The sequence below is a fragment of the Orbicella franksi genome, chromosome 10, assembly GCF_964199315.1.
Source record: "Orbicella franksi chromosome 10, jaOrbFran1.1, whole genome shotgun sequence".
In the NCBI taxonomy this organism is placed as follows: domain Eukaryota; kingdom Metazoa; phylum Cnidaria; class Anthozoa; order Scleractinia; family Merulinidae; genus Orbicella; species Orbicella franksi.
The window spans coordinates 2996781-3017291 of NC_138154.1; the positions used below are offsets into that span (position 1 = coordinate 2996781).

General features: G+C 42.9%; 4 protein-coding genes across 4 annotated transcripts; 1 reads left to right on the top strand and 3 right to left on the bottom strand.

Annotated features, from left to right (window-relative positions):
- Positions 1-2751: 2751 nt before the first annotated feature.
- LOC145501418 (uncharacterized) lies at positions 2752-3699 on the bottom strand. Its single transcript, XM_081480902.1, has one exon. It carries the CDS (start codon positions 3697-3699, stop codon positions 2752-2754), a length of 948 nt encoding a protein of 315 aa, XP_081337028.1.
- Positions 3700-3916: 217 nt separating this feature from the next.
- Positions 3917-6079, bottom strand: LOC145501419 (uncharacterized). Its single transcript, XM_081480903.1, has one exon. It carries the CDS (start codon positions 6077-6079, stop codon positions 3917-3919), a length of 2163 nt encoding a protein of 720 aa, XP_081337029.1.
- On the bottom strand, positions 6079-7803 carry LOC145501420 (uncharacterized). Its single transcript, XM_081480904.1, has one exon. The coding sequence runs from the start codon at positions 7801-7803 to the stop codon at positions 6079-6081; it is 1725 nt and encodes a 574-aa protein (XP_081337030.1).
- Positions 7804-10486: 2683 nt separating this feature from the next.
- LOC145501422 (uncharacterized) lies at positions 10487-16417 on the top strand. Its single transcript, XM_081480905.1, has one exon. The coding sequence runs from the start codon at positions 10487-10489 to the stop codon at positions 16415-16417; it is 5931 nt and encodes a 1976-aa protein (XP_081337031.1).
- Positions 16418-20511: the final 4094 nt, after the last annotated feature.

A 20511-nucleotide genomic window follows, 5' to 3' on the forward strand; every position in this document is an offset into this window, starting at 1 on the left:
TTCTCTTGTCTAAAAGTACGAAAACTACTTGGTAAACTAAAAGACTCGCTCCTGGCGAAATAAACTTGCAAAGTAAACAAGATCTTATTTGTCATGAGGTGAAAGTGAAAGCTGCAATGTCAGCCCATTCCATGGCCAACGTAATAACTTTTCTAGCATATTTATTATTCCCTTTGAATCCAATGCTTCGATAAAACCAAAAGAAAATATATTTTACACACAAATAAAGAAAACAGTATCCGTAGCATTGCCTGTGCATTAATGTTTCAACAGCTTTTGGCAAATAAACATCACAGGTTGTGGTTATTCAAAATTTGGCCAAGAGGAAGTTTGGGTCTGGTCAACGAAAAAAAAAATAAACCACGGGTAGAACATGAACTGTGCGCTGCCCATGGCTGCACAGTTAATAATTGCCGACCCATCACTGTAATCTGGGATGTGTCGGGAAATAGAAATGCTCCTGATTTCTCTGATTTGTCACTGACCATCCCAGATGATCAAGAATGTCTACAATTTTCTGCTTTCATTAGTCTGAAAATTTCTGGGACAGTTGCAAAACAGTGTAATCCCTGATCGTCTCGGATTTTTTATTTATTTATTTATTTTATTTATTACAATTTAATGGCAATTAAATCTAAGTCTAAAGGCATACACAAACAGGCAAAGCCATAAGGATAATCTGTAAAAGAGTGGAACACTCCATGCAAGACAGATCACCATGTAGCTAATCTAAATAAATAATCGTGTAATAAGAATCAAGAAAAAATTTTCCCTACCTATTTAAACAAGCCTTAAGGCAGACACACTTTATTGAGCACACACTTGGCCTGCCATCCTGGGCCGGATGGTTCAAAGGCCAGTTAACACTAACCCAGGATTAAAAGTTAACTGAAGTATTAATTTTCCTTGCAAAAAAATGTTTTTTACTGCTTGCATTTAGTGTAGTTCGAGCTTAGTCAAGCTTAAAACTGAAGGACAAACAGTATAAACAGAAAAACTTTCCAAAACTTAAAAACTCAAATCAAAATTCTCACTAATCCTGGGTTAGCTAAATCAGGTTTTGAACAACCCAGCCCTGAAATGTTACCTTTGCAAGTGCAAATATTTTCACGGTTCATATTAGTGTATAGATTTAAAGAAGCAAACAGAATAATCTATCAGGTGGTCTTAAGAGTCCCTGTTCATAAATATGGAAAATAACTCGGCAAGGGTCGAAAATTCGATTTTGCTCAAATTTTCATGGTAGATAGGCTAGGGCATGACAAAAACTACTGGATAGTTTTTTTGGCAAAATATCTTTTTATTTGAAAGAACTGTGCAGATTACCAAATTCCATTTAAATCGTCATTTAACGCACCATTTTATTAAACAAGTTCGAGAGCCTCGCATGCAAAACCACATCATTTTTCTGCCTTTAAAACACTCAAATATTTTTGTGCAATGTTTAAATGTGTACTGGATTGATATTAGGGAATGTTGCGTTGTCTTTTTGGATGCAAAATACTTAAATTTTGAAGGCATGTATTTCATTCACTTGAAAGTACTTCATAAATGTAACTAATTTTCACCATTTGCGAAACCTTCAAATGGATTAAGCTTCAGGTGGTTGAATTGCAGAAAGATGGTCTACAGATTCCTGTAAATATTTCTTAGGACAAATGATTGTGAGTGATGCGAGAGCTTTTCAAAGTACGTTAAAAATGCAAATATTTGACCAACCGTCGTCAAATTTCAATTTACGGGTTAGACGTATATTTTAGCATGCGCCACATGACTTGACCTATATTAAGCTGAAATAGACACAGCTGATAATTTTGAAATGTTGTAACCTCAATTGCTGTAAAAGACAGGTCCAAAGATGATTTGACGTGTTTCTCTCACCATTCATCGCAGATAAAGCAGAAGTTTGCTTTTGTTTACATAATGTCCGATGTTCATCGCCAACTGTCAACTTAGTTAATGGTTGAATACCATGAGTGTGACCCTCTTTCGACACATGTGATTGTGACTTTCCGGGAGCGAAGCCACGTGTGGATTAGGGCTTAACAGGAGCTCGAACTACTCGAACGCACATTGTAATTCAAGGAAACCAGGTCACAGTAAAATCAATCGTTAGCGTTTATTGGAAGGAGCGATGAATCAACAATATAGAAATCAGGATAACAAAATAGAGATGAACTTGTGATGTGAAGTCGTAGTAACGGTTGTAATTGTGTGGTTCGAACTAAAAGCAAAATGATACAAAAGGCTTATGTAAGCTAATACTAGTTACGATACAAAAGATAAATCAAGGACACCGATAGAACATAAATCTTAAACTATAACGACACAATTACAACTAAAATATATGTAGCAAAGACTTACTTTGATCTTGCTCCCACGAGGGTAGCAATGGTAGGAACGATAGCTTAGCACGATAGCGATGATAGCGATAGCATAAAATAACAGCGAAAACGTAGATGGCGTAACTAAACTGATAAAAATGTGGTGTCTGTAATTACTTGATTCCAAAGGTTATATTGCGAAACTTGCATTGATCACAGCAATCACAGCATGAATAGCAAAACTTAAAAAAAATGTACATAATCGTTAATAAGTAATAGTTATTTAAACAAAACAAAGAAGAAAACAAGTTATGAAAGTAACATTCCGGCCCCTTTAAAGGCGGTAACAACAGGCAAACGTCTTTAACTAAAACACTATAATAAAGTCCTTATAATAAAAAGAAGAAAAAACAAAACAAATTTCAGTTCATTTCTGATCAGCGGCCTCCAACAGAACAACTTTATCTATTGGTCTAGTGAGAACGGATGTTCTCGTCTTCACTTTTAGACTCCGTACTAAGCCGTCATCTCGGCTCTCATGAACCTCTAGTACTCTTCCAAGTGGCCACGAACCGCGTGGAGTAGATTTATCAAGGACCAGGACCACATCATTGACGGCGAAGTTTCTACTGGCTTTGTTCCACTTCTGTCTCTCTTGTAGAGCTGGCAGGTATTCGCGCATCCAGCGATGCCAGAACACGTCAGCTAGGTACTGCACATGACACCATCTGCGGCGCGAAAAGCTGTCGTCTTTGACAAATGCTCCCGGTGGCAATGTGGGACCCGACCGCAAGAGTAGCAGGTGATTGGATGTTAGGGTCTCTGGATCCCTGGGGTCATCTGAAACCTTAGTTAATGGGCGTCCATTGATGATGGATTCCACTTCGCACAGCAAGGTATGCAGCCCTTCGTCGTCCAGCAGTTGGTCTTGCAGAAGTGCTTTCATCACCTTACGGGTTGTCCGGATACATCTTTCCCAGACGCCGCCGTGATGCGAACCAGCTGGAGGGTTGAAAACCCATTTGATGTTCTTAGCTAGCAGGAAGTCATGAATCTTCTGCTGATTCCAATCTTGGATGGCTTCTCGCAGTTCCTTCTCGCCTCTGACAAAGTTACTGCCATTGTCAGATCGTATGCGTTGAGGTTGGCCTCTTCTCGCGATAAAACGCCTTAAAGCATGGATGAAAGAATCGGTGTCTAGGCTATGAGCAACTTCGATATGAACCGCATGAACTTGCAGACAGGTAAATAGGACACCATATCTCTTTACTGCACTTCTTCCACGACGTACAAGCAGGGGGCCAAAACAATTGACTCCAACATGGCTGAAGGGAGGTTCGGATGGGCAAACTCTGTCCTCGGGCAAATTTGCCATCTTCTGTTGTCCCACGGATGCCTGTGTCCTCTTGCAGTGGAAGCATCCGTTCAGAACTCGGCGTAGGGAGATTCTCGCTTGAACAATCCAATATCTCTCTCTAATCATTGACAGCGTATGCTCAAGACCAGAGTGACCACAGCGTAGATGATAATGACGAATGATGAGGTCAGACACGTGATGCTGCTTTGGTAGTTTGACTGGATGTTTAGCATCTTCACTGATCGTTGAGCGTTGGAGGTGACCTCCTAAACATATAAGACCTCTCAAAAGGATTGGGTCCAATTTGCATATGTGGCTTGATTTTCTTCATGCTCTTTATCTTCAGGGGGTTTGTGGCTTCAGAGGCAGAGCCCTGTAAAGATAGCAACTCGTCGTTGAAACAGCAACTTTGGACGACCTTGATGATTTCTCTTTCGGCTTCCTCTAGCTCGTGGACCTTCAAGGCATCAATCTTCTGATCGTGGTGGGACTGCAGCAGGTCTCCTTTCTGTCTTCTGGTGACGGCATTTCGCAGCCGATTTCTGTATTGGAGTATCCACGCCACGAACCTCTTTAACGAGTACCACGACGAAAATCGCTTGAAAACTTCCACATCATAATCTGGAGGACAGGTCATGGTTGCAAATGTGGCAGCAACTTCTTCTAAAGGTTTCTGTTTGATCTCCTTGTAGATCGCACCGGGCATCTGGGGCCAATTTTCTTCGGACAGCCAAAGGAATTCTGGACCCTTTGTCCAGTGGTTACTTGTGATGATAGCCTCGGCTGATAAGCCTCTGGAGGCGTCGTCAGCAGGGTTCGTCTTTGTTCCAACGTAATGCCATTGGCTTGGGATGGATTGCTCACGAATAGCAACGACTCGGTTAGCCACAAAGGTTTTGTACCTTCTTTCACCGTTAGCGATGTAGCGCGGGACACAAGTGCTGTCCCTCCAGTAGAAGGAGTCGTTGATAGGGAGTTCTATCTCTTGGCGTATCATTCTGTCCAGCCTCGTGGAGAGCACAGCGGCAGACAGTTCCATTCTTGGGATGGTCACTGGCTTTAGAGGTGATAAGCGGGATTTTCTCATAACGAACGAGCAGTGAACTTCGTGCTGGGCATTTACGAGCCTGAGGTAGGAAACAGCACCATAGGCCACCTGAGAGGCATCAGAGAAGTGGAGGAGTTGGCAGGAACTGATATCACCAAAATTCGGAGGCTTGAAGCACCTATCGATAGAGAACTGCTCCAGTCTAGGTAGCTCTTCCAACCAACTCTTCCAGCATATTAGATCCTCTTCAGGGATTAAGTCGTCCCAACCAAGTTGCTTCCTGCAGAGATTTTGAAGGAGAATCTTGGCAGAAAGATGGAAGGGAGCCACAAAGCCGAGTGGATCGTAGATCAAGCTGATCATGGAGAGGATTCCTCTTCTGGTGGGTGGTTTATCTTTGGTAGCAATTTTAAAGCCAAACGTGTCTGAAGTCACATGCCATTGTACCCCAAGGGCTCTCTCTGTAAGGGTGTGGTCGAAGTCCAAATCTCTGACGGACGCTGCCCGATCCAGCTCAGGGACAGATTCAACAACCTTGCGCTTGTTTGACAGCCACTTGGTTAGCCGGAAACCTCCTCGTTTCAAGAGTTGTGATAACTCGCTCAATAGATGGATAGCATCTTCTTCTGAATCAACGGATTTTAAGCAGTCATCCACGTAGAAGTTTCGCTCGACCGTTCTTACAGCCTCACTGCTCAAATCTGCTTCATTATCTGCCGCGGTCTTTTTCAAAGCAAAGTTGGCACAGCTAGGGGAAGATACAGCCCCAAATAGATGGACGGTCATCATGTATTCTTCTGGCTCTAGATCCAGATTTCCATCAGGCCACCAGAGGAAACGTAATGCACTGCGGTCTTCGGGGTTCACACGAACCTGGTGGAACATCGCTTCCATGTCTGACATAAATGCTACCGGATCCTGGAGGAATCTTGTCAATACTCCGACGAGGGAATTTGTAAGATCCGGCCCCTGTAAGAGTTCATCATTGAGAGACTTGCCGTGGTACTTGGCAGAACAGTCAAACACGACACGTACCTTTCCCGGTTTGGCTGGATGTTGGACGGCGTGGTGGGGGAGATACCATGTCTTGCCTTGTGCTTCGGCTGGTTGGGCTATAGTTGCGTATCCCTTTTTCAAGAGGTCTTTGATGCAATCTTTATACTTGGACCTCAGCTCTGGGTCTCTTGATAGGCGCCGTTTTAGCAGCTTAAGGCGATGGTCAACAACTGACCTATTGTTCTCCAAACAAGGGGGGTCGTTCTTCCAGGGTAGGGCAAGCTGATAGTGGCCATTCTCCAGATTGATAGAGCCCCTCATTAACTCCATAGCGTGCTTATCGTTAGCTGACATCAATCTAGCTTCACTATATGCTGAGTCTTGAATTCCATGTCGCAGTAAGTTTGAAACTGTTCATTTAGTCGCAGGTCGGCCTTTATGAAGTTAGCGGTGCAAGTGTTAGTGTTCGTAACCTTGCCTAGTGGACCATTTACCACCCAACCGAGGGTGGTTCTTGTAGCGTACGGTCCTCCATTCTGACTCGGAATAACCTGCTTAGGCTCAAGGATTTCTGGAGCGTCGCTGCCAATGAGCAAGCCGACATCTGCATCAATATTGGGGATCTTGACTTCAGAGAGATATCGCCACCTTTTCACATCTTGTTGGTTCGCGACACTTTCGGTAGTAACAGGCAGGCTTGGTCTTGTGAACACGATTGGGAGCTTGAAGAGGTTCTCCTCATCCAAGTCCAGTACTTCTAAGCTAACAACACGACAATCGGTTTTGCTATTCTCCTTTTCCATAGTCGTTAATGACAACGTGGTTTTCTTTCCCGACAAGTTCAGTTCCTTAGCTAGCTTCTCTGAACAGAAAGATGCGTTGGAGCCATTGTCCAGAAATGCGTAGGTTTGAATCATCCGATCGGAGCCCTTTGCTTTCACTTTAACTGGCAAGATAGCAAGACCGGTTGCAGATGCTTGAATTTGTTCGTTGTGTGGACCTAGAGTTTCATTTCTTCCATCGACAAAGCCGTTGTGAACCTTCTGATTGTCCACTTGCTGTGTAGCCCCTGTACCACTGGCTCCGCTGGCTCCGGAAGCGATATTAGCAGCTGGTCCATTATTCTTGGGATGCAAGAAGGAGGAGTGTTTGGTGTGGACATTGCAACCAGTTACGCGACAGAAGCTTTCTTTCGGACAAGAGTTGGAGAAGTGGCCAGGCACAAGGCAGTTATAGCAAATGTTCTTAGAGTGGACAAAATTAAATCTGTCTTTCAGAGACTTCTTCTTAAACTCATCGTAACAGGACAGCCAATGTCGGGCATTACAGAGAGGACATTTCTGGTTGTTACCGTTAACTGGTGTGTGGGTTTTCTGCTGTGAGACCACGTCGATGGCGAAGTTGGACGCCTTAAGGGGTGGCTTGCTTCTGAACTTCGATCCTCTGGGAGGTACTGGGTTGTCCTTCGTAACATTTCCAAAGATGGCGTGTGTGGCAGCTCGAGCCTTTGAGGTAACAAAATTATTTATGTCTTCTATGGTAATTTCCCGTTCTTCCGTTTTGGTGATCCTGTCAGCGACGTCACGCCACTTCAGTTTCAATCCATATGGCAGCCTGTTAACGATCATTTTTAGGGTATCTGGATTCTCCACTTTGTTAAGATAGCCGATTTCCTTAAGAGTATTCTTGCAGCTAGTGAGCAGAATCAAGAACCACCGTAGTGCGGAGCTATCCTCTGCTTTAATGGGTGGTACCTTTGTTAACTTGTTAACGTAGGCAGTAGCAGTCCGGTAGCTTTGACCGTATCGTTTCTTAAGTAGACTTCTAGCTTCCTGATATCCTTCCTCAGGTTTCATAGATAAACAGCTGGACACTAACTCTTGTACTTCTCCGGATGTATATTGCACCAGGTAGTATAATCTTGCGCTATCACTGGTGGTTTTGCTTTCGATTATGTTTTGGAAGGCTTGTATGAATCCCCAGTACTCAATAGGGTCTCCGCTAAAAGTAGGCACCTCTGGCTGAGGGAGCGTCAGGGCAAGTGTGCTCTCTTGTTGTCGCTGGAGTAACTGTTGCATCACGGAATTCTGCTGGCTTTGAGTAGCTAACAACCTTTAAAGAAACGTGTCGGGTGGGCCACAAGCTTCTTTCGCAGGTTCCTCTTTAACAGTAAGCAAAGAAGACGGCTTAACTACTGGCTTCAGGTCATCACATGGCCAACTGTCGGCATTTGGGTTGAGAGGTTTGCTAACTTTAGGAACTTCAGTAAAATTCTGGGGTCTATTATCGGTCTTATCCAATGTCGGCTCGTTTTCTGGCGGTTGGGATTCTGATGAGCAACCGATTACTGCGCTTTCAGAGTATGTAGGCCGGTTGGCAACTGGATCTAAAGATCTAGGGCTTGCCACATGATCTGCCTCTGCTTCTGCGTATATCAACTCCTCAGCTTGTGCCTTTCCGATCTCTGTTTGGAGTTCCAAAGCTCTTCTTCGTTGCTGGATGCTTAGCTCTTCCATTTGGAGGGCGTGGAACCTTTCAAGGTTCTCAGCTTTGGCTTGTAAAACTGCTTGTTTAGCGGCGGCCTTCGTCTTAGTGGCTGAAATTGAACTCGTGCGGGAACTTGCGTGAGAACTTGCATGGGAGCCAGTCGACGAACCTTTTCTCGAGCGGTGAGATGACTTTGAACTGGCACGAGAACCAGCATTGCTAATTGAATCCTCAGGGCGTAACTCTTCTTGTGGTAACCTTGTTTCAGTAGCTGTTGATGAGATCCAATTACCGACATCGTGTGCCAAATCCATTCCTAAGAGAACTGTGGCGTCATAATAATCATTCGACTCTTTAATTTCGTTTTCGTCAGGAAGTTGAGAATGATAAGCGGCATGGGCTTCCTTAAACTCTTGTAAGAGTTGTTTGAATTCTTCGATTCTGTCCTTTACTAGATTGTAATTCTTAGAATTCAGCATCAACCCTTTTATTTCGTTTTGGGCCTTAGTAAGAATTCCCTTCTTAGAACTTCTGCTTCTTTTAAGCTGTAGGAGTTTTTCGGATCGAACTCCGTCCCAGTCAAGAGTAACATTTTCTAGCCTGACTTTAGAAATAGTTCGAAGTGATTCATGTTCACCATCTGTGGTTTGTTCGCTTTCTTTGTCGGCCATAACCGGTGTAGGATTTCCACGCGCGTGTTGTGGAACGTGATAGCTTATTGCATAACTTGAAGTGAACAACACGTGTTTCAACGGTTATGTTAGCTAGTGTAGCTAAAGTCCTCGTAAAGGTAGAAAATCCAACAATAAATGATGGACAACGCAAAACTTTTCGTCAAACTCGAACTGATGTGACTTTCTGGAAGCGAAGCCACGTATGGATTAGGGCTTAAAAGGAGCTTGAACCACTCGAACGCACATTGTAATTCAAGGAAACCAGGTCACAGTAAAATCAATCGTTAGCGCTTATTGGAAGGAGCGATGAATCAACAATATAGAAATCAGGATAACAAAATAGAGATGAACTTGTGATGAGAAGTCATAGTAACGGTTGTGATTGTGTGGTTCGAACTAAAAGCAAAACGATACAAAAGGCTTATGTAAGCTAATACTAGTTACGATACAAAAGATAAATCAAGGGCACCGATGGAACATAAATCTTAAACTATAACAACACGATTACAACTAAAATATATGTAGCAAAGACTTACTTTGATCTTGCTCCCGCGAGGGTAGCAATGGTAGGAAGATAGCTTAGCACGATAGCGATGATAGCGATAGCATAAAATAACAGCGAAAACATAGATGGCGTAACTAAACTGATAAAAATATGGTGTCTGTAATTACTTGATTCCAAAGGTTATATTGCAAAATTTGCATTGATCACAGCAATCACAGCATGAATAGCAAAACTTAAAAAAAATGTACATAATCGTTAATAAGTAATAGTTATTTAAACAAAACAAAGAAGAAAACGAGTTACGAAAGTAACAGTGATTATCACTGCATCTAAGTCAAAAGCAGCTAAGTCATTTGTAGATAGTTGCTTGCTTTACACTACACCAAAATATTACGTTTGATCATCATGGTTTGATGGCTTGGATCCTTGCTTGTAGCGTTTCCTTGTTTCTTTGTCACGCAATGCTGTCATCGCATTTTAGGGGGTAGGGGTAGGACAATTTCTATCCATAACACGTAAGGTTCCAAATGGCTTGGAACCACTGGGAGCACACAATCTTGTTGAGTACGAAGAGATTAAATTATGAAATAAAAAGAACGAATAGTTTACCATTGCCCCTGTTGTTATCTTTTACTAGACCACCACTGTACATGCCCTGCATAATACAGTAACACTAAACTTGTATTTAGGTCTTTTCGCGCTGTGCAATTATTTTTGGATTACATATAATAAAATGGGCTACTCTATGGGAGTCATATCAGTCAAAAGTGGTATCAATTCATGATTGGTGATTGTTACCGCCAAAGAACAGTATTTTATTTTTGTTTTATTTTGATCGTGACGTTTCGTGTCAATGACATGAAGTAGCTTGGAAAACTTTGTAACCACCCGGACGGACTCACGTGGAACTGATTTTGTAAAACTTGGATGTGTCTTTGGTTATTAAAAAAGTGTTAAAATCAAATTTGTTGTCGTTATGCGAGTTCATTGGGGACTAAAGAAGTAGCGGCAACATTTTCTGGTCCTTCGAGCCGGATTAGAACGAGCGAATTGAAGAATTTGGAATTTGGTGTGGCGAAGATTTTGGAATTTGGTATGGAATCGACCGAAGCGACTGATGGCGGTCGCCATCTTGGCCATTGGGATTCAGCTCGTACTGTGAGTACTAACATTGTTACTTTAAAAAACAAACGGGCAGCCATCAAAAGAAGGATCACGAACACGTTGAAGAAATTAGAGTCCACCATCGAACAGTATGGTCGAAAAGCGATTATACGTGGATATGTCAACAACTTGCAGGAATATCTTAACGAAGCGAAAGGCCTCAATGATGAACTCGTCTCAGTGATCCCAGAGAACGAGCACGAAGCCGCAATAGATTGGTATGAAGAACAACTCGATAGAGTCGAAGACGCTAAACTTCAGGCCAACGCACATCTTGACGAGCGGGCAGAGGAAAGTTCTAGCGGATTAAGCTCGGTGAAATCGTGGAAAACTTCTTCGACAAGAAATGTCTCCCAAGCGGGCGAAATTCGCGCCAAAATTACTTCAGCAGAAATTAAAGCCAAACAACTTGCCTTGGAGGAACAGCGAAGAAGAGAGGAGTTCGAAAAACAACTGGAGGTTAAAAGGAAACTTGAACTTGTCCAAGATGAAGCTCAAAGGCTAAAATTCATGGCTGAAGAAAGAAGAAAGACTCAGGAAGCCAAGGACGAGGCTGCACGCCTCGCAGCAGAAGCAGCAGTGTTACAAAAGGTACAAAATGAAGTTAATGATCCGGAAGCTTTGTCTAATCGATTGCTTGATTTTGAGGATGATTCATTGAAATTTGTTCCATCATCTAATCTTGATGAACCGTTAACAATAATTCCTCCACTACTCCCTGGTTTGTTGCAAGGAACTGGAGCAAATCATGGAACTGCATTGCCACCTGACAACCCTACAAAAGTTGTTACACCTTCACCTTTGTTACAACAGCCAAAGTCAGCTGTTTCATTTATTGCACCTCAGGGCACGAAAAAACCTAATGAAACATTGCCTTTGTATCACTCGTGGATTGGAGATTTACAAAGTGGAGTACAGCATCCAGCTTTAACTAGTACGGACAACCGAAAAACAAACATTTGTGGTCATTCTACTCGTGACTCTCTTCCAAAGTTACGCCTAAGTAAGTTTGATGGTGACCCTTTACACTGGTCTGATTGGTCCTCGATGTTTAAATCAATTGTTCATGATGCTAATCTGTCCCTTAATGGCAAAATGCAACATCTTCAGAACTCTGTTATTGGTAAAGCGAAGTCTGCAATTGAAGGATATGGATACAGTGGAGATTCCTACTATGAAGCACTGAAAGAACTGGAATCCAGATTTGGCAAACCTTCCCTTGTTGTGAAAGTCACACTTGACAAACTGAAAAAAACAGCTCGATTACAAAATGACAAACCTCAAGAAGTGAGAAATCTGTCAGATGTTGTGTCAACTACTGTGTGGACATTTAAGAAGTTTGGATATGAAAGTGATCTGAAAGCAGAAGCTAATGTTTCCCTTGCCGTTGACAAACTGTCCCAGGGGCTCAAAATCAAATGGAAGGACAACACCAAAGCTACCAAACTGGAACGACCTAGTCTTGATGACTTCAGTGTGTGGTTAAAAGGTCAGGCAGATATTTATGATGATTGTTGTTACCCAAAAATGTCAAGTAAGTTTCCATTCCAACCTCATAAGAAACCTCGGTCTGGTGGATCAAATGGAATGACTGAAAAACAGAACACTTTCTCAAGTAACATTTCACCTTGCCCCAGGCCAACAAAGTCCTCTTGCATTATGGGTGATGGGCAGGAACACAAGTTATCTTCTTGTCCCAAGTTTAAGGCTCTAAGTGTGGAAGAACGCCTAAATGAAGTACAGAAACATAAGTTGTGCTTTTGTTGCCTCAGTCCTCGACATTGGCTTAGCAATTGTTCAAATCAAAAACAGTGTGGTGTAAATGGGTGTACGCAATCACACAATGCTCTGTTGCACAACTTGAGAAATGTTTCAGTGGAAAGCAGTGATGCAGTGTCTGCTATTAACCCAGTAGCACAAGCCGAAGTTGGTTCGTCTACTGAACATTCTAACACATCTCACAGAAGCAGTCACACCTCTGTTCTGTTACAAGTAGTACCAGTAACCCTCTATGGTCCAAAGGGATATTTCAACACATATGCTATGCTGGACACAGGAAGCACTTGCAGCTTGCTGTTAGTAGATGTTGCTGGAAGACTTGGTTTGGATGGTCCTTTGGAAAGTGTGGTCTTAAATGGAATTCAGAAAACATCTGAGCTTATGACAAAGCGTGTTAATGTACAAGTCAGCCGATTGAATGACTTTGGTACCCAATTTGATGTGAATGGAGTTCTTGTAGTTGATCACCTGAATGTGCCAGAGAAGAAAGTGAAACTTGATGAGCTACAAGAAAGATGGCCACACCTATCAGACTTGGAGCTGACTGAAGTCGCTGGGACTCAAGTCACTTTGCTCCTTGGTAGTGATGTCCCGGAACTTATTGTTCCCCTGGAAACTCGACATGGTCCAAAGGGTTCCCCTGTTGGTGTTCGCACTAGGATTGGATGGACTGTTACTGGTCGCTTACCTGGCCATATTCAAGAATGTGAATCTGTTTGTAAAGTTCATGTGGCGACTCCGGATGAGGAACTCAATGACACCGTAAAAACTTGGTGGCGAACAGAGAACTTTGGTTGTCGTTATGACAATGATACCCAGCGCTCAGTTGAAGATGAAAGAGTCATGAAATTCTTGAATGAAAGTACACGTAAAGTGGATGGTCGTTATGAGGTTCCTTTGATTTGGCGTGATGACAAAGTCAAACTTCCTGACAATTTTGCTGCAGCTGCTCAACGTCTGAATTTTCTGGAGAAGAAGCTTAATCGTAATCCCGAGTTGGCAGAAAGATACAGGAAAACTATTGACATGGATATGGAAAAGGGATACATCAAAAAGCTTACTAAGGAGGAAGCAACTGCACCAGCCATGCGCAAATGGTACCTTCCTCACCACCCTGTTCTGAACCCCAAGAAACCTGAGAAGGTTCGTCGAGTATGTGATGCCACTGCAAAGTTTCAAGGCTCATCATTAAACAGCCAACTTCTTAGTGGCCCAGATTTGATGAACAACCTTGTTGGAATTTTCATGAGGTTTCGAGAAGAAAAGGTTGCACTTTCAGGAGACATTGAAGCGATGTTTAACCAAGTTGCTGTCCCAGAAGAAGATCAAGCTTCCCTTCGATTTCTGCGGCGTCAATCTCCTGAATCATTGACAGAAGTCTACCAGTATGTGCGTCACATATTTGGAGCCAAATGTGCGCCAACCTGTGCTAACTATGCTCTGTTGAGAAGTGCAGAAGATAATGAGAGGCAGTTTCCGAATGCTGCCTTTGCCGTAAAGCGAAACTTTTACATGGATGACCTTTTCAAGTCTGTTAAATCAAGTGATCAAGCTCTGGAACTGCAACAAGAACTTGTTGAAATGCTAAACAAAGCAGCTTTTCACTTGACCAAGTGGATCTCTAATGAGACAGAAGTGATCGAGCGAATACCAGAATCGGAAAGAGCGCCCTCTATCAAGGTTGTGGAGGAAAGCATCGTAATGCCTATGGAACGTGCTCTTGGTGTCGTTTGGGATACCAGCTCAGATTGTTTTGTCTATGAAGTGGTGAAGAGAGACATTGCGGACACGCGTCGGAAGATTCTGAGCTTGATAGCATCCCTCTTTGATCCGATTGGATTTCTAGCTCCATTTCTGGTCAGAGCAAAAATCTTCCTCCAGCATGTGTGGCAGTTAGGTATTGGATGGGATGATGCACTGCCACCAGAGTTTCTAAAGGAGTGGTCCAAATGGCAGGAAGAGCTGGATGGAATTGCACAGTTTCACATTCCCCGTTTCTATCGTCACATACCAGACAACCCGTCTGTTATTGACCTTCACATCTTTGGAGATGCCAGTGAACAAGCATTTTGCGCAGTGGCTTATTTCAGATTCTGCTATGTCAGTGGAGCAGTGCGATGTGCATTTGTTACAGCGAAGACTCGGGTAGCCCCGAAGAAACCCTTGAGCATCCCAAGGCTTGAACTGCAGGCTGCTGTTTTGGGTGCAAGATTGGCTGCTGTAGTGATTAAGGAACATGATTACATCATTGCTTCCACCTATTATTGGACAGACAGCAGTACTGTGTTTCAGTGGATTCGTGGAGTGTCTAAGCGCCACCCCGCCTTTATTGCTAATAGAATTGGAGAGATCCTGGACAGCACCGAACCCAACCAATGGAACCACTGTCCTGGACAGATAAATCCTGCAGATGATGGCAGCAGGGGACTTCCAGTGAGCTCTATTACTTCTGGGAGTCGTTGGGTAAATGGCCCTGCCTTCTTACACTTACCTGAAGAGAGATGGCCAAAGGGAAATGCAAAGCTTGAAATTCCCAAGCCGTCCGATGATGACCCACAAGCCCAAGAAATGGCCATTACTTGGACTGGTGTGGTGAAAGGTTCAAAGAACGATTTCTTATCTCCAGCGAAATACTCATCTCTAACAAAGCTTCTCAGAGTAACTGCTTACCTGAAACGGTTTATATATAACTGTAAGCACCCCAAATCTGAACGTCACATTGGTTCTTTGTTGGTTGAAGAGATGGAGCAAGCTCGAAAGTTTTGGATCTGCGTTGCCCAAGCAGAATCCTTTCCTCAAGAAGTTGCAGTTCTCAAGTCGAAACAGCATGTTTCAAGCGAGAGCAAATTGGTATCTCTCTCACCATTCCTTGATGGGCATGGAATCATTCGTGCAGGTCGAATTGAGAGAGCCGATATTCCATTTTACAGTCGTCACCCTGTGGTACTAGCACCAGATCATGAGTTGACCCATCTCATCATCATGAACTGTCACGAGAAATTGAAACATGAAGGAGTGGACCAAGTACGAAATGAGTTGAGACAACAGTATTGGATCTTACGCTGTCGTGCTACAGTGCGAAAGATCCTTCATCAGTTTTCTTACTGCAGAAGGCGAAAAGCGAAACCAGAAGCACCCTTGATGGCAAGTCTACCATATGATCGCTTAAGTGTTGCACCACCATTCTCGAAAGTTGGCGTGGATTTCTTTGGTCCTCTTAAAGTGAAGCATCTTAGAAAAGAGGAGAAGAGATATGGTTGTCTCTTTACTTGCTTGGTGACTAGAGCAGTTCATTTGGAGGTTGCATTTGACTTGTCAACCGATTCCTTCATCATGTGCCTTAGGCGGTTTATGGCTCAAAGAGGTAAACCAACTGTGATTTACTCCGACAATGGAACAAACTTTGTAGGAGCAGACCGTGAGTTACGTGAATGCATCGATGGCTGGAATCAGCATAAGATCGGCAGTGAGTTGAGCCAAGAGGGAATTCAGTGGGTATTTAACCCGCCTGCCGCACCTCATATGGGAGGTGTATGGGAGTGCCTCGTACGATCATGCAAGAAAGCCCTTAATGTTGTTCTACAGAAACAAGTTCTTACTGATGAGGTGTTGCTTACCGCCTTTGCTGAAGTGGAATGGGTTGTGAACAGTCGTCCGCTTACTGAAGTCAGCTCGGATGTGGATGACCTTGAAGCTCTGACACCGAATCATTTCCTCATTGGAAGAGGATCTCTCAACTTACCGCCCGGTATCGTTGACGACAAGGAGTGGTCAAGTCGCAAACGTTGGCGACAAGCACAAGTGGTGGCAAATCATATTTGGAGTCGTTGGTTAAGAGAGTACCTACCTGGTTTGATTACTCAAAAGAAATGGACTCAACCTACTGTAAATGTCAAGGTCGGAGATTTGGTGTTAGTGGTTGATCAGGCAGTTTCAAGAGGTTTCTGGCCCCTTGGTAGGATCGTAAAAGTCTTTCCTGGACTTGACAGTATTGTAAGATCAGCAGACGTGAAAACGAAGTTTGAAGTAATGAGACGCCCTGTGACAAAACTTGCCGTCCTTGAAGAGTGTTCGACCAACTAAATCGGGCGAACACGGGGGGAGGATGTTACCGCTGAAGAACAGTATTTTATTTTTGTTTTATTTTGATCGTGACGTTTCGTGTCAATGACATGAAGTAGTTTGCAAAACTTTGTAACCACCCGGACGGACTCACGTGGAACTGATTTTGTAAAACTTGGACGTGTGTTTGGTTATTAAAAAAGTGTTAAAATCAAATTTGTTGTCGTTATGCGAGTTCATTGGGGACTAAAGAAGTAGCGGCAACAGTGATCAAGAAATCAATCGCAATGGTTGAGTTTATCCACTGGTGATTGAAAATGTCCATCACTGTAATTGAGATTGTCGATCACTATGGTTGAGATTATCAATTGCTGATTGAGAATGATCATCGCTATGGTCCAAAAAGTGATTGAATATCAAGACTGACGATTGCTATCATTAAAAAAAAGATTGGTGTCTGAAAACGATCATCCACGAATTGACCATCCAGAACACCTACCGCCATGATCGAGAAATCCAGTTGCAACTGAGAAGTGGAAATGCCTGGTAATAAGGGAGGGATAGTTCACATATTTTGACATGAAGTATCCTAAGAATTTACTTTGTGATCTAAGATGGTGGCTGATGATTGGAGTACTCGAGATATTGAGGAATTCCTTGACTCCATGAAACAATGCTTTGACGATGTGGATCAGGTGCTTGCTGATGAAAATGCTTCTATTCCATGAGATTACTAAGAGAGTAGGCTAGAAGACCATTTCCAAATTGTTAATGCAATCCTATAGTGGTAAGCTTAAAAACACAAGAGCTAGCAATTGAAACTTCATGTATTCGAAACTATGTAACTGGAGTCCATTGACAAAAGCGCCCTTATTTCCACGCAGTGGTGGACAAACAGCCTTGGTACAACCCACTCACAGATGGGCAGCCCAACTTTTGTGAAGCAGTGTGTATACTGTACTCCCGTGCCACCCATAACTGGCTGTGACAAGTCTTGGCCTTCATTCTACTTCTGACGTCATCACTTTTGACCAAAATTGGCATCATCTATGCTCAACTTCTGCAGGAGGAAAAGATCTTTCCAATGATACCCAGATCAGAGTGATCAGCTCAGTGGAGCTTGAAATATGCACGAAAATGAGCAAAAAGTTGAGTGAAAAACTCAGAGCAAAATTTCTTGCGACTACACATGGCTACTCCATGGTAAAAATTGCCCATCTTGATGATGCTTTCTCAGAATGTTTTGAACTGGAAGCAAGCCAAGTAGAAGGTCAACCCTGCAGCAAAAAGAAAAGAAATGGAGCAAAAGGAATGGCGAAAAAAACATAAAAAAATTGAAAAGCGTAAAGACGTAGGTCACTTTCTTGTCCAAAAACTCCAAATCTTGATTTCAGCACATGCCTGAGCAAAAATGTCGTAAAACGCAATGCTACTGGAAAGAAACGCATGCTGTCATGTTGCAAATGCCTTTTTGAGTAGATTGGAGTTAATTTAGTCCACATCCAGCCTGAAAATCTCCAAAATGTCCAAAAAATGCTCTTTTTGGCAAAATGCTGCAGGAGTCAATGGGTTAACAACACAAGCAAATGAATCTATTTGCAAATATGTAACTGGAGTCCATTGGCTAATGTGCCAATATTTCAACTTAAGGATGGACAAACAGCCTTGGCACAGCTCACTCAATGGCGGGCTGCCTTACTGATAATTGAGCAGTTCATATACTTAAAGGCTGGATAAACCTAAAAACAAAATAGCAAGTTTACTTTAAAGTCATTCATATAGAGTAAAAATATTGAATCACACTTCACAAAAAAATGTAGAAAAAGTATTGAACTTTGCAACTAAAGAGTGATGAGACTACCTTTTAGGGTTTAAAAGATTGCCCCCCCTGGATCTGTTCCAGGAGTAGTATCTGACTGCAAAACCTTTACATGTATTACATGTATATGGCATTTAAACAGGACAGATTTTTCTTTGTTTTTAAACATGTACACTGTAACTTAACTTTTAATTACATGGTTGCCACAGAAATTACTTTTCAAAATTCCCTGAGTTTTCCCTGATAAAAACAAAATTTCCCTGACCAAATAAATACCAGTACAATATGCAAGATACAGCAGAGGCCTCTAGCCTCCCCTTACGCTGTTCTTTCCATTTTGTTTAATCCTTTGTTTGAAGAATTCAAGTTTTTACCTAACTTGAATAGGACAGTATGCTTTTTTTATTAATGAAAGACATCTTTGAGATCACAACAATCTGACATGCTTCTACCAGCCTTCAATGGTTTTAAATGTAAATCAGTGGAGATATAATTTCAATTTTCCTTGACATTTCTTCAGAATTTCAATTTCCCATGAAAATTCGCTGGCCTTGAAGAATTTTATTTTTCCCTGGCCATTTCCTGGCCTGTGGCAACCATGAATTAACTGTAGATGTATAATAAACAGAAAAAGTATTACCAACCTGGCATCTGTCAAAAACCCTGCAAAATCATCCCACTGCTTCACCAGTTCTTTATAGGTCTTTCTCACTGCATCCTGTACATGCAGACAAAAAGTTACATGCTTTCCATTATGGATAGTCTGTACAATTTCTGCAAAGCACCACCTATTTATGCTCAGTCAATGAAAACGAAGTGCATGCTTTACCCTTTTATGAGGAATCACCAGCCAACAATAGCCCTTTCCCAAGATATTTGAATTGCAGAGGAATCTGGGAACGCGTAGCTCGAAAGCGAGGCTAGGGTAAGTACAATTTCCAATATGGCAGAAGACAAATGGCCACAAGTAAGTTCCCGCAAAGACAAACTGCAGAAATGGCTTAGAGCACGTGGTTGGAAAACAACAGGCAGAAAACAAGAACTTATTGAGCGTGTAATTAAAGCGAGGAACGATGGGACTGAGACAATCGAGGTGGCCAAGAGCAGATTGGAGAGAAAATTTGGTGGTGCAGCTCCAGAGGAATTTCAACGCCGCCTTCATGATGTCCTCTGCGGAATAGATGGTGTCGTGAGCATTGCCGATGACATCATTGTCATAGGTCGTGGTGAATCCCTGACATGCCACCCGAGACCATGATGCCGCTGTCTTAAACTTGCTGAGTCGTCTCTCTCAGCATAACCTTGAACTCAACCCGGACAAGATCAAGTTCAAAATGTCAACTGCACCGTTCATGGGTCACATCCTTACTCCAGAGGGACTCAAACCTAGTACAGAGATAGTTACTGCTGTTCTTGACATGCCTCAACCTCAAGATAAGGCAGCCACCCGTTGCTTTCTGGGGATAATCACTTACCTGTCCAAATTTTGCCCAAATCTTAGTGAAGTAGTCCGTCCTCTTCATGACCTCACCCACATCAAGCAAGATTTCCTCAGGTCTGAACAACATAGCAAAGCTCTCATACAGGCCAAGGAGCTAGTTTCCAAAGCACCTTGTCTTTGCTACTTTGATGTTAAGGCTTTTGTCATACTCCAAATGGATGCTTCTGATTATGGTCTGGGCGCTGCACTGCTCCAACCTGCCACAAACGCCATCAACTCTTCCAACATACCGTGGCAACCAGTGGGCTACTGCTCCAGTTCTCTTTCACCAACTGAACAGCGCTATACTCAAATTGAGAAAGATATCCTTGCTATCGTTCACGCCTTCCACAAATTTGATCAGCTCGTTTTTGGAAAGTCAGATGTGACTGTTCACAGTGATCATCAACCCCTGGAGACTATTTTCAAACGTCCCCTAGCTTCAGCTCCACATCGTCTACAGAGCATGATGCTGGCTCAGCGAGACACGTTCCATGTTGAATATCGCAAAGGTTCTTCTCTTCACATTGCTGACACTCTACCTCAAGCTCCTCTGCCCATCACCTCTCATAAGCAACTTCATGATCGGCTGGTGTACCGAGTCGAGTTTGAATCCAATAATCCTGATCTCTCTGGCTTCCAAGATAACACTCTCCGAGACATCAGAACGGCAGCTAGCACAGATCCTGAGCAGATCATTCTCCAGTCTCTTACCAGCAGAGGATGGCCCAACAACAAAGCTGCTGTTTCAGAGTTGGCACAACTGTACTGGCCTGTACATCATGAAATCACTGCTCATGATGGATTGCTCTTCAA